The 19303-nt window shown below is 38.6% G+C and overlaps 1 protein-coding gene across 2 annotated transcripts; it reads left to right on the top strand.

Moving 5' to 3' along the window:
* Positions 1–33: 33 nt before the first annotated feature.
* On the top strand, positions 34–17193 carry MAIP1 (matrix AAA peptidase interacting protein 1). Of its 2 annotated transcripts, XM_055397359.2 has the most exons (5): positions 37–615; positions 6070–6141; positions 9188–9314; positions 10812–10959; positions 12692–17192. In XM_055397359.2, exons 1-5 carry the CDS (start codon positions 166–168, stop codon positions 12768–12770), a joined length of 876 nt encoding a protein of 291 aa, XP_055253334.2. In that variant the 5' UTR covers positions 37–165; the 3' UTR covers positions 12771–17192. The 2 variants fall into 2 exon arrangements, with proteins under 2 accessions (XP_055253335.2, XP_055253334.2); XM_055397360.2 differs by lacking the exon at positions 6070–6141 and having other exon boundaries at positions 34–615; positions 12692–17193.
* Positions 17194–19303: the final 2110 nt, after the last annotated feature.

The raw sequence follows: 19303 nt of genomic DNA, 5'->3' as shown, positions 1-19303 counted from the left end.
TGCCGACAGGCGTATGATGGAAAGCAGAGAAGGGGCGAATTCACCAGAGGTGGCAGCAACAGGCCAGCTCGACTCTCCAGTCTTTCTCCGAAGCTCTCTGAGGTGGTTTCATACCGACTTACTTTCCATGATGCACAGGCAGGCACAGGGGTGAAAGGTCACGAAATGGCGCTGGCCGTCCGTCGTTTACCTCGCTTGCTACTTTCTCGGCCTCTACCGGGCTGGGCCGCCCGGCTCCGGACTCCGGGTTCGGCCGAGATGAAGCCCCCATTGTCTGGACTTTGCTGCTTCTGCCGCCGCCGCCTCGGCTCGGGAGCAGCCCCATTTCCTCGAGTCTCTTGTGCCTCCGCGGCCTTGGCTCTGTCAGCTCGGGGTCCTCAGCGTCCCTTGCTCAGCCCCTTGGAAGTCACGTCAAGCCTCCCCACTTTCCCTTCTTGCCCCCGGCGAACCTACAGCACCGAGGAGCAGCCCCAGCAGCGTCAGAAAACCAAAATGATCATTCTGGGTTTCTCCAACCCCATCAACTGGGTTCGGACTCGAATTTACTCCTTCCTTATCTGGGCCTATTTCGACCAAGAGTTCAGCATCACAGAGTTCTCAGAAGGAGCGAAGCAGGTTGGTTTATTTCTCTAGGAATAACCTATCCACCTCTCATGAATTCAGCAGTTAAGATACGCAAAAGTGTTTAGTGGTGAGGTTTCTACTGGGTCTCAAATGATCAAATGTGGGTAGTGACCCAAATACAGAGAGCCCTCCGGCCACTTTCTGTAAATTAAGCTTCTACTTTTGTTTGCACGGTCTCCGAGGAATAGGGAGTTGATTGAGACACCAAGCATTCGCCTGCAATGCAGGAGACCTGGGTTCGCTCCCTGGGTCGGGAAGATCTCTGGAGAAGGAAATGGCAACCCACACCAGTATTCTTACCTGGAGAATCCTATGGACAGAGGAGCCTGGTGGGCTACAGTCCATTGGGTCGCAAAGAGTCGGACACGACTGAGCGACTTCACTCACTCACTCACTTACATTTTCTGCCCTCTGCAGGTTTTGAATCAGATAGAAATGAATTCAAAGCCTATTTCTGTCACTTAAAAGCTCCATGGCTTTATTTCTTCTGAAATGTGATTTTTCTGCAGAATGGAAAAGATACTGATTATATGCTGGCATTGATATATTTACTTCTAGGTTGTTTTTTTTTTTCAGTTTATTTCTATAAACACAGCCATTTATACTTATTTATGTGATCTGTCAGTTATAAATTGAATGTTTTCAACTTTATATAATCAGTGTCAATATTAACTCGTGCTTTTTGCTTCCCTGAGTCAATTCTTGACTAATCTGTGTTTTTACAAAAAAAATTTAAAAGCAAAGAGCAAGCATAGTTAATAGCATTATAAGGGATAAATCTCAGTTCCTGTCAGTTCTCAAAATCTTTTGTTTGTGCAGAGGTAAATGAACATGATGCTACTGTCCTTCAGGATTCCTGCAGATGACTTGTGAGCTTGTCTACCTCCTGCTCATTTATGTGTCAATAAGGAATGGAAGTCATCCCCGCATATACAGGACAGAAATCAAGCCTAACTCCCTACTTCCTTTGACGACAAAGGAGCATGGAACACTTTTTAGTCTCTCTTTGATCCTAAAGGTCCTCCAGCTGTGAGCTGTTTTAACCCTGTCCTTGCTATTAAGTAGTATTTGCACCCATTCATTAGCCAGTCTGTATGCAGTCTTGCCTCATCTGAGTCAATTTTTGTGCATTTAGTCATTCTGATTTCCAAAAAAGAATGTTAGGTCATCCATGGCAAATATTTAGTGATTCCTTTAAACCAGTGGTTGCTTAACATAACCTTTCAGATCAAGCAAACCAGTTTTTCAATACCTACAGTTTAAAAGGACATGGCTGAAAAGTCTTCCTACCTAGATCTCATAAGACAACTCTTCCTTCTTTTGCACAGATGTAATTCTGGGGCTTGGGAATAATCTGGTGCATAAACATTGGATAGTTTATCTACTCTCATGAGCTCAACTTGCCCTTTAACTTCCCAACTATAGAATATTATCTTAGGATGTGACTATCAAGCTGTCAGTTAGATCATGTTCATTAACATTTTTCTTTTTCAGTCATGGAACGTGAAAGACACCTTCATGCTCGTTATTCTAGTCTAATTCCCTTTTACAGATGATAAAAATCAAGTCTAAAAAGGTCAAATGATTAACTCAAGGATGCATAGCTAGCAACTGCTGAGGTGCATCATTCTGTGACCCATTCTACAAGCATTCTTGGTTCTCCAGAGTTACTAGAAATTGACATGGTTAAGTATAACCTAGGCAAGCTTTTTAAAATAATTTTATAATTTAAAATTTTTTTCTCAAAGTATAATTGTAATGTTGTTACAGATATACAGTGTTACAGATGTACAGTGTAGTGATTCACAATTTTTAAATATTACACTCCATTTATAGTTACAAAATATTGGCTGTATTCCCTGTGTTATACAATATAGCCTGTAGCTTATTTTAAACCAATCTAGGCAAGCTTTTATTCATCATGTGAACCAGAGGAATAGGTGGTCCAATGATATACAGTCCTTAAACAGCTCTATTAGCTCCACAAACTTTACTTCCATTGATAAGTACATATTATATTATCCCTGTTACTGCCATCAAACCACATTAACCATTTACTGTTTGTCTTCCAATATCTTTACATATTTTGGCCTTTTCTATGAAAGAAAAAGCTATTTCCCAGAAGCCTGTTTAGGTTGCGTGTGTGCGTGCTAAGTCACTTCAGTCGTGTGTGACTCTTTGTGACCCTATGAACTGTAACTCACCAGGCTCCTCTGTCCATGGGGATTCTCCAGGCAAGATTACTGGAGTGGGTTGCCATGCCCTACTCCAGGAATCTTCCCGACCCAGGGATCAAACCCGTACCTCTTGTGGCTCCTGCATTACAGGCGGATTCTTTACCACTAAGCCACCAGGGAAGACCCTTGTTAGGTTGCTGCTGCTGCTGCTGCTAAGTCACTTCAGTCGTGTCCGACTCTCTTATATCATCAAAGCCTTATCAGGGCAGCCTCCTAATGGGACATTATTACCTTACAGGATAATTTGCTCAGGTTTGATCATTGGCCACAGAAACTAGAGTATCATGGGTGGACTTCAACATGATTGTGATGTCTGTTACTTCTTATCAGATTTCACCCATCTTCCACACACAAAGGCTTAGTAAAATACATAGGTTGTTTCTGAACCCTGAGAGCATCTAAAATGTTTGCACGGGATCATTGAGTCTGTTTGGAAGTGTGCTTTTTCTCAAAATTCAACCCCATTATTGTTCAGTTCAGTTGCTCAGTTGTGTCCGACTCTTTTGACCCCATGGACTGTAGCACGCCAGGCCTCCCTGTCCATCACCAACTCCCGGAGTTTATTCAAACTCATGTCCGTTGAGTCGGTGATGCCATCCAACCATCTTATCCTCTGTCATCCACTTCTCCTCCTGCCTTCAGTTTTTCCCAGCATCAAGGTATTTTCCATTGAGTCAGTTCTTCATATCAGGTGGCCAAAGTATTGGAGTTTCAGCTTCAGCATCAGTCCTTCCAATGAATATTCAAGACTGATTTCATTTAGAATGGACTGGTTGGATCTCCTTGCAGCCCAAGGGACCCTCAAGAGTCTTCTCCAACACCACAGTTCAAAAGCATCAATTCTTTGGTGCTCAGCTTTCTTTATAAACCAACTCTCACATCCATACATGACTAGTGGAAAAACCATAGCTTTGACTAGATGGACCTTTGTTGACAAAGGAATGTCTCTGGTTTTTAATATGCTGTCTAGGTTGGTTACGGAGAAAGCGATGGCACCCCACTCCAGTACTCTTGCCTGGAAAATCCCATGGGCAGAGGAGCCTGGTGGGCTGCAGTCTGTGGGGTCGTGAAGAGTCAGACATGACTGAGCGACTTCACTTTCGCTTTTCACTTTCACGCATTGGAGAAGGAAATGGCAACCCACTCCAGTGTTCTTGCCTGGAGAATCCCAGGGACGGGGGAGCCTGGTGGGCTGCCATCTGTGGGGTCACAGAGTCAGACACGACTGACGCGACTTGGCAGCAGCAGCAGCTAGATTGGTCATAACTTTACTTCTGAGAAGCAAGTGTCTTTTAATTTCATGGCTGCAGTCACCATCTGCAGTGAATTTGGAGCCCCCAAAGATAAAGTCTCTCACTGTTTTCATTGTTTCCCCATCTATTTGTCATGAAGTGATGGGACCAGTTGCCATGATCTTAGTTTTCTGAGTGTTGAGTTTTAAGCCAACTTTTTCACTCTCCTTTTTCACTTTCATCAAGAGGCTCTTTAGTTCTTCACTTTCTGCTATAAGGGTAGTGTCACCTGCATATCGGAGGTTATTGAAATTTCTCCGGGCAGTCTTAACTCCAGCGTGTGCTTCATCCAGCCCAGCATTTCGCATGATGTTACTCTGCATATAAGTTAAATAAGCAGGGTGACAATATATAGCCTTGACGTATTCCTTTTCCTGTTTGGAAACAGTCTGTTGTTCCATGTCCTCTTCTAACTGTTGCTTCCTGACCATTGTTGTTAGGGCTGCCATAACAAAATACCTCAGTCTGGGTTGCTTAAACCATAAAACTTTATATTCTTGCATTTCTGGAAGCTGAAAGTCCGAGAACAAGGTGTTGGCAAGTTTGGTTTCTTCTGTGGCCTCTGTCCTTTGCTTGTAGATGATCATTTTCTTTCTGTGTCCTCTCATGTTTTTTTTCCCCTCTGTGCTCATGTGTCCCTGGTATCTCCGTGTGTGTCCACATTTCCTCTTGTAAGCACACCAGTCAAATTGGACTAGGGCCCACCCTTATTTGACGTCATCACCTCTTTAAAAGTCCTGTCTCCAAATATAGTTACCTTCTGGAATACTGGGAGTTAGGGCTTCAATGTATGAATTTGGAAAACCCAGTTCAGCCCATAACAGTTACCAGAGTTGTCTGTCTGACACACCTTTGCATCCTCTTCCTCTCTCTAGTTCTTCAAATTTCTTCTTGATGGTTCTTCCTTTAGGAAGCCCCCTTAACTGTCCGCCCAGATAGTGTAAGTTCTCACCTGTATTCTCCCAAAATCATCCTGTTCTTATTCCTGTCATAATTCTTGGATTTGTCCATTTTCTCAGCTCTGTCCTCAAGTAGCCAGGAAGCTCCTTGAAAACAGGTGGAGTCTTAATGAATGCACATCCCCATTCCTCATTGCTAGTGGTGTGGAGGAGTGCAGTTGATTGTCTCCCACTTTAAAGTGGGATCTTGTACTTCAAAGTTGAGGTCTACTGCATTAGACTGTGCAAACTCATTATCTTTTCTCCCACTTTACCAATGCCGTATCTGTCTTAGACCTGTCTGGTCTGTAAAGAATCTGCCCGCATTACGGGAGATCCATATTCAATCCCTGAATCAGGAAGATTCTCCTGGAGAAGGGAATGACAGTCCACTCCAGTATTCTTGCCTGGAGAAGTCTATGGACAGAGGAGGAACCTGGCGGCCTACAGTCCATGAAATCACAAAGAGTTGGATAGGACTGAGCAGCTAACACTTACTTTCACTATCTATCTTAATGAGGTTCAGCTGCAGTCCAGATCTCCAGACTCCCAGTATGACTTACATTGCACTGCTATATATTCAAGATTCAGAGGAGGATCATATGACAGTCAGGATGGCTGATTACTTCATCGTTATTTTAAAAGGGACTATATAAAAGATTTTTTTATTGAGAACCTAGTATGACACCACACACTATCTTTTCTCAGGTGCTTGGAGTGGATACATCATTAGCAATCTGCCCACTTACTACTGTGCATGCTGAAAGGCCATATAAGAAAAGTCAACCAACTTTGAAAGAGTTATGCCTAACCATCAGTATCTTAGTGTAGACAATGTTTATTGCCTTTATCATAAAATAGTCTTTGTTATACTTAGCCATTGAAGTATGAGCATTGTACACTGTATGGTATTTCGCATGGTATCTTAAAATAATAATTACCACCCTTCCCCCACTTTTCCTTTGTCTTCTTTTTAAGGCTTTTGCTCATGTGTCCAAATTGCTGTCACAGTGTAAGTTTGAACTATTGGAAGAACTCGTGGCCAAAGAGGTAAGTTCAGTTCAGATCAGTCACTCAGTCGTGTCCGACTCTTTGCGACCCCATGAATCGCAGCACGCCAGGCTTCCCTGTCCATCACCAACTCCCGGAGTTCTCTCAAACTCATGTCCATCGAGTCGGTGATGCCATCCAGCCATCTCATTCTCTGTTGTCCCCTTCTCCTCCTGCCCCCAATCCTTCCCAGCATCAGAGTCTTTTCCAGTGAGTCAACTCTTCTCATGAGGTGGCCAAAGTATTGGAACTTCAGCTTCAGCATCAGTCATTCCAATGAACACCAGAACTGATCTCCTTTAGAATGGACTGGTTGGATCTCCTTGCAGTCCAAGGGACTCTGAAGAGTCTTCTCCAACACCACAGTTCAAAAGCATCAATTCTTCGGCGATCAGCTTTCTTCACAGTCCAACCCTCACATCCATACATGACCACTGGAAAAACCATAGCCTTGATTAGACGGACTTTGGTTGGCAAAGTAATGTCTCTGCTCTTAAATATGCTGTCTAGGTTGGTCATAACTTTCCTTCCAAGGAGTAAGCGTCTTTTAATTTCATTGCTGCAATCAGCATCCGCAGTAATTTTGGAGCCCCAAAAAATAAAGTCTGACACTGTTTCCACTGTTTTTCCATCTATTTCCCATGAAGTGATGGGACTAGATGCCATGATCTTCGTTTTCTGAATGTTGAGCTTTAAGCCAACTTTTTCACTCTCCTCTTTCACTTTCATCAAGACGCTTTTAATTCCTCTTCACTTTCTGCCGTAAGGGTGGAGTCATCTGCATATCTGAGGTTACTGATATTTCTCCAGGCAATCTTGATTCCAGCTTGTCCTTCTTCCAGCCCAGCGTTCTTCATGATGTACTTTCAGTCAGTTCAGTTCAGTCGCTCAGTCGTGTCCGACTCTCCGCGACCCCATGAATCACAGCACGCCAGGCCTCCCTGTCCATCACCAACTCCCGGAGTTCACTCAAACTCATGTCCACAGAGTCAGTGATGCCATCCAGCCATCTCATTCTCCGTCGTCCCCTTCTCCTCCCGCCCCCAACCTTTCCCAGCATCAGAGTCTTTTCCGGTGAGTCAACTCGTCGCATGAGGTGGCCAAAGTATTGCAGTTTCAGCTTTAGCATCAGTCCCTCCAAATGAACATCCAGGATTGATCTCCTTCAGAATGGACTGGTTGGATCTCCTTGCAGTATAAGGGACTCTCAAGAGTCTTCTCCAACACCACAGTTCAAAAGCATCAATTCTTCGGCGATCAGCTTTCTTCACAGTCCAACTCTCACATCCATAAGCAGGGTGACAGTATGCAGCCTTGACGTACTCCTTTTCCTATTTGGAACCCGTCTGTTGTTCCATGTCCAGTTCTAACTGTTGCTTCCTGACCTGCATATAGGTTTCTCAAGAGGCAGGTCAGGTGGTCTGGGATTCCCATCTCTTTCAGAATTTTCCACAGTTTATTGTGATCCATACAGTCAAAGGCTTGGCATAGTCAATAAAACAGAAATAGATGTTTTTCTGGAACTCTCTTGCTTTTTCAGTGATCCAGCAGATGTTGGCAATTTGATCTCTGGTGCCTCTGCCTTTTCTAAATCCAGCTTGAACATCTGGAAGTTCACGGTTCACGTATTGCTGAAGCCTGGCTTGGAGAATTTTGAGCATGACTTTACTAGCATGTGAGATGAGTGCAATTGTGCAGTAGTTTGAGCATTCTTTGGCATTGCCTTTCTTTGGGATTGTAATGAAAACTGACCTCTTCCAGTCCTGTGGCCACTGCTGAGTTTTCCAAATTTGCTGACATATTGAGTGCAGCACTTTCACAGCATCATCTTTCAGGATTTGAAATAGCTCAACTGGAATTCCATCACCTCCACTAGCTTTGTTCGTAGTGATGCTCTCTAAGGCCCACTTGACTTCACATTCCAAGATGTCTGGCTCCAGGTGAGTGATCACGCCATCGTGATTATCTTGGTCGTGAAGATCTTTTTTGTACAGTTCTTCTGTGTATTCTTGCCACCTCTTCTTAGTATCTTCTGCTTCTGTTGGGTCCATACCATTTATGTCCTTTATCGAGCCCATCTTTGCATGAAATGTTCCCTTGGTATCTCTAATTTTCTTGAAGAGATCCCTAGTCTTTCCTGTTCTGTTGTTTTCCTCTATTTCTTTGCATTGATCACTGAGGAAGGCTTTCTTATCTCTCCTTGCTATTCTTTGGAACTCTGCATTCAGATGCTTATATCTTTCCTTTTCTCCTTTGCTTTTTGCTTCTCTTCTTTTCACAGCTATTTGTAAGGCCCACCAGACAGCCATTTTGCTTTTTTGCATTTCTTTTCCACAGGGATGCTCTTGATCCCTGTCTCCTGTACAATGTCATGAACCTCTGTCCATGGTTCATCAGGCACTCTATCAGATCTAGTCCCTTAAATCTATTTCTCACTTCTAGTGTGTAATCATAAGGGATTTGATTTAGGTCATATCTGAATGGTCTAGTGATTTTCCCTACTTTCTTCAGTTTAAGTCTGAATTTGGCAATAAGGAGTTCATGATCTGAGCCACAGTCAGCTCCTGGTCTTGTTTTTGCTAACTGTATAGAGCTTCTCCATCTTTGGCTGCAAAGAATATAATCAATCTGATAAGTATACTTTAATTTTCCTTTAAAAATAAATATTAACATGTATTATTTTCTTTCATTAGAATGATATACATTGTCCTTATTTATGCTTTAAAATAACATGTATGCCGTCACCCAAAGTAGAGTCCCTTTATCGTGCCTTTGGAGTAGTAGGGGTCTTAAAAAGCGTAGAATGACTTGCTGCTTAAGGCATAAGTGAATATGATGTCTTTCAAATCTTACGTAGAATGTTCTATTAGGAGTTATCTAACTGAAGAATCACATGCCTCTCAGCCTTGCTTTTGAAAGTGAATATGTATGACTGTAAATTTAAAAATAGTTTTACAGAATACATTCCATGAAGAATTCACTATACTTTTTGAAAAGCTTTTGACAATTCAACAAGTGAACTCTGGTTTGCTTTTTCCATACTTAGACTCTACGTGTATTGAAAGAAAAGGTTACTTCACTACCTGAAAACCATAAAAATGCCCTTGCTGCTGACATAAATGAAATTGTGTACACATCAACAGGAGACATCTCCATTTACTATGATGAGAAAGGTAATCCTGGAGCATAGTCAACTTTAAATGGCCCACAGTTGTCCAGATAAGCTAAAGCAGTGAAAGATCATGGAATAGTGGCATTTTGTTGGTACAGGTGGATATTTAGAGAACTACAGAGAAACTAATTTATTCATTCTTTAAAGACCTTGCTCTGGAAGACTTGGGGTATGGTAATAGTTTTGAATGCCTTTCTGTCTAGAAGTTTGGGATGGTCATGTACACATTGCCGTTTTTAAAATGGGATAACCAACAAGGTCCTACTGTATAACACCTGGAACTCTACTCATTGTTATGTGGCAGCCTGGATAGGAGGAGGGTTTGGGGGAGAATGGAAACATGTACTCCTGTGGGTGAGTGCCTTTGCTGTTCACCTGAAACTGTAACAACATTGTTTGTTAATCAGCTATACCCCATTACGAAATGAAAAGATTAATTAAAAAAAAAGAACTTTTCCCTAATGCTGTTTAATTCATAGAAGAGAACATTGTCACAAGTTAATGAAAATTGCCCAAGACAAGCTGCTGCTATGTCAAAATGAAAATATTTGTGTTTCAGATTTCCTAACTTAAAGGAAACAATTCAGTATTTTAAGTGTCCAGCTGTATGTTAAGTAGGAGTAAAAAGTAAAATAAAAAGTAAATACTGTTAGCTAAAGACTGTTTTAAGAGTAACATTAACTCAGAACTCCCAATTGAATTTATTTGGAGACGATGAAAATAATTGAAAGGAACTTTGGCGTTTATCTTGTTCTTTTCCTGCCCTATTTTCCCAATAGCATTCCTGAAAACTCAGTAACTTACTTATTCCTTCTACAAATATACACATATGTATTATGTGCTAGGCACATAGGAAATCTAGCCTTTGCTCACATACTTGCCAAGGCAATTCTAATTGAGGACTCTTTTAATAGTGAAAATATTTTCACATACATGTTAATTTGAAACATTCAGAAAGGTGCTTTTATTGATAAATATTTTCTTCTCCCTGGTATTTCAAATTTCATCTTAGCACCATGGTCACTGCCTGGTTTTTGCACAGGACATTCTCATAATCACTGGGCATAGTGAAGTGAATTAAAGTAGAATGGAAGTGTTTTTTCTTTCTGGCAGTTGGGGTTAAGTTAATAACTTAGCACCAAAAAAATGTGTTTTTCCCCCTACTGTTTTCTGGCTTGACAATAGATACCTGTTATCATAATTTTAGAAAATCCCACAAATGGAAAAGAATCTACATAGTACGCTTGGGAAATAAGTACCTGCTCAGTAAATAGTAACTCTTATACTGTGTTGCAGAGAGGGAGGCAAATACATCATTAACCCCAAGAGAATTTTCTAAAAATAAAAGGTGTCAATATAGGTACCTTAGTTTAGAATGAGCACAAACTTTGATCTGTAATGACTGTATAATTACTGCCAGTTGCTGATTTCATTTTGGATATAAGGATGATAGATTATTGTGATTTGTATCTGTGTGTGTGTATGTTTTTTCTCTAAGGAAGGAAGTTTGTTAACATCCTGATGTGCTTTTGGTATCTAACCAGTGCCAACATCCCCAGTGAAGCCGTAAGTGGAGCCCGTGTGTTCCAGGTTAAGTTGGGGGATCAGAACGTGGAAACTAAACAACTTCTTAGTGCAAGCTATGAGTAAGTCTAATCACATTTTATTGTTTCCTTTCTTTAGAAAATGGAAGGTAGTATGAAGATAGGAAAACTAAAGGGAGCTTTAGGAAGAAAAAATTGAAATTTGACAATTATCTATGAAGAGAGATAGTTATAAAGACACATTGGCCACGAAACAGGAGTGTTCAGAAATTAGGAAGAGGTAATATTGCTGAACTTAATTAAACAGTGTTTCAGCTGTCTATTGCTACATTACAAACCATTCCAAAACTCGGTGACATCAAACAGCCATTCATTTTGCCTGCTTTTCTGCTGCTCTGGAATTTTGGAAAGGCTCAGCTGTGGGGTTTTCTCTGCTTTACCTGGCATCAACTGGGATGGCAGGAGCCAGGGATTCATTTCCACAGCGGGCTTCCTCACTCACAAGGCAGCACCAGAATGCTCCTTGGCTTCTCCACATAATGTCTCATTCTCCAAGGCCTCTCTTCGTAGCTTGGGCCTGTGGAGGTGTTAAGATAGTCACGTGTTTTACTTGGTCGTTGGCTTCCAAAAGACAGAAGATGCTAGACATAGCCCTCAATAAAGGGCTATGCCCAGGATTGGAACAGCATCACTTCTGCCATGGTTTGCTGGTCCAGACAGTCACAGGATCTGCACAGTGAAGGACATGGATACACACCACCTCTTCATGAGGCAGCAGCAAGGTCACATTGCAGAACAGCATGTGAAATGTAGTTATAACCATCTTTGGAAAATAAAATGCTGTAATTGGCACATGGACCGTCCACTCACTAGATAATTACTGACCATCTCCTCTTGACCAGGTACTCGGGTGGGAGTTCAGACACAGAATTGAAGGGTTCCTGCCCCTAAGGAGGTACCATCTAATGGGAGGTTACAACCTGTTTAAGTGAGACACTGTAGTGTATTATTGTGTGAATAAAATTTGGAACAGTGAACAATTCAAGCGAGTCAGTGGAGATATAGTTTAATATCTGTTTAAAAGAGAATACTTTTATGTCATCAAAGTTATACAAAGTTGCTGAAAACAATGAACAAAACCCCAAAATGACCTAAGAAAGAAAATGTATCCTGTTTCACTAAGGTAAAAAGAATTATGTCTTCATTTTTTCATTTCTTAAAGGAAATGTGCTTTTTTTTTTCTTTTTCCTGTGTGGAATTTTGCTTTATTTGTAACTACCCAAAATATTCTATGTATTTAAGTACTTATTTAGTTTAAATCTACTGAATTGTCTCTTTTTAAAGACATCATTTAGAACACTATAATCAACAGTAACCTTTGGTTGTTCTGATAGTCCCTACTAAGATCATAGGCAGGTCATAAAGACTGCTATTTTCAAGAATGAACTTAGTGCCAGCTGTGAGTATATCTAATCACATAACCAACTTCCATGGAAGTGCTATTTTATCACCGTAGTCCAGTTTTTTTCTCCTCATATTAGGCATATATTATAGCTAGTACTTAGCAAAATAACAAGTTTCTCTCACAGACTGACAGATATTGGAGTGTATATAGATCTGTCTATTAAAAATACTCAGTTGAGAATGCACTTCTAATTTTTGTGGGGATATTTTTTGTGATCAAATTGGTAGATTAAACTTCTGATTTTTATTTACCATTATCTGTTAGCTTTTTGCTAAAAACTGCCTCAGCTATATACTTAAAAATTACATAGTGATCCAGGAAGTTTTTGAACTGATACAGGATACACATTGTTTATAATGTTTTCCTTAGATTTCAGAGAGAGTTTACACAAGGAGTAAAGCCTGACTGGACCATTGCACGGATTGAACACCCAAAGTTATTAGAATAATTGTTCTTGGAAAAATCAGCTTATTGAACTTTTGGCAATTACTGTGAAAGACTAAGGAAGAAAAAATTTTCAGATCAATTGATCTTCACTTAATCAAGTTTGTGGATTACTTTTGTATTATTATAAAATGTTCCTTGTAGTAAATAAGCATGATACAATAAAGCATTTTCCACAGATTGTCATCACTTTATGTAGAAGTCAAAGTAAAAAAAATTACAACAGCCCATCACTGGTGTCATATTCAGTGTCATTTCTCATGTTACATGTAGATGTATATATACACAAACTAATTTTACAGGCAAGAAATAAAATATTGAAAAAACTACACATTTCTAAATTCATAGTCCTGAAATATTTCATTTGTGGTTAGTACACTTATACCAATAATTCAAGTATGTGGAAGATTTATTTTTAAAAAGTCACTGCTGCTATTTGATTACCTCTTTGTTCACTAGCTAGGTGAGAAAGAACAGATGGAATTACAGCAGATGGGTCACTGCAGAACTAAAAATCAGTGAACCTTACTAAAGCACAAAGAGAAAAAAGAAATAGAACAGTGCCTTAGTCCCCTGTGAAATAACATCAAGTCTTTCTAATATACTTGTATTTGGACTCCCAGAAGATGGGATAAGGGAGACAAAAACAATATAAAAAACAATGTCTGAAAGTTTTCCTAATTATGAAAATTATAAACCCAGAGATCCAAGAAATTCAACCATCAGGAACACACATAAAACTAAAGTACATCATAATCAAAGTGTTGAGAACTAGAGAAAATTAGAAAAGCAGCTGGAGAAGAAGAAAAACAACCACATTCCATACAGAGAGTGACTGTATTTCTTTTCTCAAACTCTGCAAGTTAGAGGCCTTGGCATGGTATCTTTAAAAGAAATATACCTGTTGACCTGGAATTCCATATTCAGGAAATATATCCTTCAGAAAAGGTGAGAAAAGACTTCCAGACAAGGAAAAGATGATATAATTTGTTGCCAGAAGACCTGTTTTATAAGAAATGTTAGGGGCCAGTGGACAGGATAGAGTTTGAAAATGGACCCATGCATATTGCACAATTGATTTTGACAAAGGTGCCATGGTTATTTAATGAGAAAAGTCTTAACAAATAGAATAACTATATATTCAAATAACAAGCCTCATCTTTTACCTTACACGATACATAATTTTAGTACAAAACTTAGATTGTGAAATAGATCATAGATTTAACAAAAGATGGGGTCACAAAGGGTCGGACGCAACTGAGCGACTGAACTGAACTGAATACTCTAGAAATTCTGGAAAGAAACAGAAATTACTGTCTTGGGATAGAGAAAGATTTCTTAGTGAATTGTGAAAGAAAAAAATTATTAATTGGAATTAATTAAAAGTAATACTTCTTGGAGAAAGAAATGGCAACCTACTCCAGTATTCTTGCCTGGAAAATCCCATGGACAGAGGAGCCTGGTGGGCTACAGTCCATGGGGTTGCAAAGAGTCGGACACGACTGAGCAACTTCACTTCATAGACCTGAAGTAGTTTCTTTCCTCTCTTGGCAAGCCCCACAAAAATATCTGCTTGTAAAGACCTGAAATACAGCGATCCTTTTTCCTGTCAATTATTGGTTCTAGTCTGAAGATACACAATAGGATTTCCAGCAAAGATCAGTGATAAGACTCTAGAACATTCTAGAATGATGCATTATGAGACCATGAATCCTTAGAATTTGGTGTGGTTTTCTGCTTTGAAATTCCTTTGCTGTATTCTGAATGTTAGATGAGTTTGGTGGAGAATTTAGAAAAACTGATCTTCCAATCCCCACTGCCTAAAAGTGCTAATTATTTTCTATAGTTAGCATGTTACCTACGTGGCAGTATTTTCTCTGCTTTTGATAATTTCCATAAAACTACTACATTAACGCCTTTGAAATATGATAACCACAGACTTTAATACAGGGGACTCAAACTTGTGGTCTGAAGTCTGCCAAAAGGTGACCCTGCCCCATATGGCACATTGCTCGTCTGTGGGATGAGCTTGAGACTGGGTTTTTTCTATCTTCCTATCTTGTCCTGTCCTTTCCTGGTTTCCTTTAAAATTCTGCTTAATGCATGACTACAGAGTACCATTGGAGAATGCAAGAACACTTTCTAATAGAAAAATGTAATATTTTTGTGTGCATGGATAGAGACTTTCAATAGCAAATCACTAGAAATTCCGACCATATTTTTCTTGCTGAGTTTTTCTTTTCCCAATATAAATCTCTGAAATTGTGACTTACATTAGAAATTCCAATATTTGAAAAATTGGCTAGAAAATCTAAGTTTTCTTTCAACTTCCAAAACAACAATTTAGCATTTAGGATATATTGCTCCAAGCTTAACTATTTGAAATGACCATTCCATATTCAGTGCTTCCACTCCAAATGGTTGTGACTTTTCCTAAATTTGTTGTTGACATGGATATTTATATGGACTTGTAGAGGTTTGTATTTATTTCATTGCAGTTATGGTGTTTATAAAACAAGCAAACCATACAAAACCTTACTCACAGTCACAAAACAGTGATCTAATAATGGAGTAATCATTCCAACCCACCCTGAAGATGGCACAACATACATACAAACTTAGGATTAGACATAGTACTGCTTAATACTTATACGAAAAAGATAAATCTCATGTGTTGGATAAACCAACTTGAACATGATTTCATGACTGAATTCAGAATTAGGTTTAATGTCATAAGAGTACAAATTATTATATCTTCACTTATTAGTGTGTTAAGCAATTGTTTTTATGTCTTTCCATTTCTCTCCTTTTTCATCTTCCTGTTTTTCATTTCTGCCTTTCCCTTCCTGTCTTTGATGTTAGCTTCTCAGTGGGACCCAGATGCTTGGCATCAGTGGCAGAGCCACAGTGCTTGGGGATCCCTGTGCAGACAGAACTAAGTTCTAATCCTAAAATCAAGTCTTTATGATGAGAATTTTCCAAAAACTTTTTAAAAAATTACACAGTATGTACACACACTTCACATGTTTTTTGAAGAAAGACCCAGCATTTGTGCTGTGCGAATTGAAGAATCATTTATAGCAACACCTGAGGTGAAATCATGTCACAGTTGCTGTGCTGGCATTTATTGGGTTACCAAAAAACAAAAACCAAACAACCCACCTGAACAAACTTTTTGGCAAACCCAATAAAGCTAATGAGATTTCTCTGGCAACTACAGAAATGTTCACAGATCAAAACAAGTATTCTCTTGAGTCTTCATGGTGAAAGCACTTGTGTTTGTGTCGTCATCTGCACGAACATGTAAGAATCAGATGCCGTTTCGGCTTCATCAGTTTTTCATGTCTGTGCTGCCACTGAAAACTGCACCCATTGATTATGGCTCCCAAGGAGAACCTGAATGCATTTTTTATGTTGGAAAACTTATTTTTAGTGATTTTTCTTTGGGACAAAACGAGCAGAATAAAGAACACTCCAAAGAAAAGGAATTATTACAGCAAATTAAAAGGACTGATACAATTTACTTACTATCTTGTCATTTTAAAATGCCATTTCCTGTTTTACTTTTTTTAATTAAAACTTAAAAAATAAAAGTAATACTTCTGCTCTTTGAAATACATCAGCAAGGAAATGAAAAGTCAGGTCACAGGTTGGGGAAAACTATTTGTAATACATATTATCTGAAAAAGGGCCTATATTTGGAATATATAAATAATGCTTATAGCTCAATAATGGAAAATTAGGTTTATACAGCTATTGTGACTCATCAAACTGTGGACTTAAAATGGGTACATTTTATTGTATGTAAATTATTATGTATTTTAATGCAAATTGTACCTAAACAAAGCTTGCTAAAATATTTAGCAAGAAGAGTAATTTGCAGAAAAATAAACTCAAATGATTAAATTTTTATAAAGTATAAAGCATCTTATCTATGTTTTATCTAATCTTAGGTGAAACAGAAAATAAGATCAATAAGGCACATAATTGGCAGCCTGGATGGGAGAGGAGTTTGGGGGAGAATGGATACATGTGTTTGTATGACTGAGTCCCTTTGCCGTTCACCTGAAACAATCATAACATTATTAATCAGCTATATCCCAATGCAAAATAAAAAGTTTTAAAAAGGCACATATTACTGAAAAAGAAAAATGCAGCCAGTTACACTATCACTTGCCAGTTACACTATCTGTTGTAAGATACATCTCCAATGGTTTTAAAAATAGATGGGGAATGTTTGACTTACAGTGTTATTTATTGTTTGTGAAAATATACATAAATTGTAAAACTTTTCTAAAATGCAAGAGATTAATAAGGCACTAAATGCATGATAGTGGCAACTATCTGGGGAGGAAGGGAGTGGAACGTGACTGTAATGTTTTGTTTCTTCAAAAAAAAAAAAAATCTTCATACTCAAACTATGGTCTTTGTGTATGTTTTCTCAGTAAAAGGAGTCAGGCGTTGGGGGCAATTCCAGTTCTATACAGAAGACAAGAGTAGTCTGAAACATATTCTTAGGCCAGAATGCAAGGACACTCTCAAAGCTGACTGAAGTAATGCTAAAAGTTATTTATTACCATTTAACAAACCCAAATTTAGTATTTTAAAAATAACAACAGTTACCTACTTTACTCATACATTTGGGCAGGGTTTGACTTGGTTTGTCTGCTCCATGCAGTGTTGACTGAAGTCAGTTGGGGATATTTAGCTGAAGGCCAAGTTGATGCAACATTGCTTTTACTTGTGTGTCTGGCTTCTTGGAGATGTTTGGAAGGCTGGATGCACTGGGTCACTTTTGGCCTGAGCGATCTTTAAATTTTTCGTTTCAAATTATGTTAGATACAGATGAAGTAAATTGGCAGATCTGCTATCCCAGTAAATTTTCCTATCGGTGTTACTGAATATAGCTGATTTATCCCTATTGTGTTGGGTTGTTTAATCAAAGATTTTGGTCATTTAAGGTTGTATGGTAGGGATTCTAACGTCTTTGTCTTGATCTCACTAGCTTTTATCCTTACAGATACTACAATCTAGTTGTTCCCCGGTGAGTCCAACGTGTTTTTTGTTTGGGGGTGGTGAGCGGGGTGGGCGTGATGGAAGTCTACATATCACTGATACCAGGAAGTGTTTGTCTTTCTTTGGCTTATTTCACATAGCATAATATTCATTCAGGTTGTAGCACACAACAGGATTTCCTTCTTTTTTAAGGCTGAACAATATTCCATTATATAAATATACTACACACACACAGATCTATACACCATATCTTCATTCATCTGTTAACAGACATTTAATACCATATCTTGATTACTGTGAATAGTGTTGCAATGAACATGGAAGTACAGATATCATTTTGAATAATGATTTCACTTTCATCTTCCTTGGATATATGTATCCAGAGGTGGATTGCTCCATCATATGTTAGTTCTATTTTTAATTTCTTGAGGAACCTCTATTCTGTTTTCCTTAATGGTTGTACCAATGTATATTCCCACCAGCCGTGCTCAAGAGTTCTCTTTTCTTCACATTCTCGCCAGTTTGTTTACCTTTTGACTTTCTGATAATAAACATCCTCACAGGTGTTAGGCTTTTATTTTTGAGTTTACCTGATGATTATGTACTTTTTCTGGTACATAATTATTTATGTATCTTTTCTTGAAAAAATGTCTATTCAGATCCTTTGCCCAGTTTTAAATTGAGTTATTTGGGTTCGTTTTGTTTTTACTGTTGAGCTGTATGGATTCTGTATATTTTGAATATTAAGCCCCTGTCAGATGTGTGGTTGACAAATATTTTCTCCCATTCCACAAGTTGCATTTTGGTGATTGTTTCCTTTACTGTGCAGAAGCATTTTAGTTTGTTGTAGTCCCACTTAATTTCTGCTTTTGTTGCCTTTGCTTTAGTGTCAAATCCAGAAAATCTTTCCCAGGACCAATGTCAAGGAGATTACCACCTTTGATTTCTCTAGGAGTTTATGATACAAAACTACATTCTTTTGCCTTAGATTCATCAAACATTAACATTTTGTCATCTCTTTTTCTTTTCTCTCTTTTACACACACACATACACAGTTTTTATCTAAACCATTTGAAAGTAAGTTTCAGACTTCAAATACTTTACTCCTAAATATTTCAACATGCATTCCCCCCTAAATAAGAACATTAGCAATAATTCCATATCATCCAATATTTAAAACAAAATTTAAAATTCTACCAATTGTCTTAAAATTATCTTTTTGAACTGAGAGTCAATCAAGATTCACACATTGTATTTGGTTATTATGTCTTTTAAGTCTTTTTAAAATTTTTAGGAAATCACCCTTTTTATAACATTCCAATTTTGAGGCATCTAGGATAGTAGACGTATACCATATGCCATATCCTGAATGTATTTGATTAATTTATTATAGTGTCATTTCTATAACTTAGAATTAAAGACTTAATTAGGTTCTTGTGTCTATAAGTGATCACATATATTAAAGTGGTTGTACTTCATAATATAACACATATATAATATATATATTGGAAAACTCAGCAG

Source organism: Moschus berezovskii, chromosome 2 (genome assembly GCF_049115385.1).
Source record: "Moschus berezovskii isolate FMDL1 chromosome 2, NW_MosBer_1.0, whole genome shotgun sequence".
Taxonomy (NCBI): Eukaryota; Metazoa; Chordata; class Mammalia; order Artiodactyla; family Moschidae; genus Moschus; species Moschus berezovskii.
The sequence above is the reverse complement of the archived record's forward strand: the minus strand, read 5'-3'. Positions and strand labels throughout refer to the sequence as shown.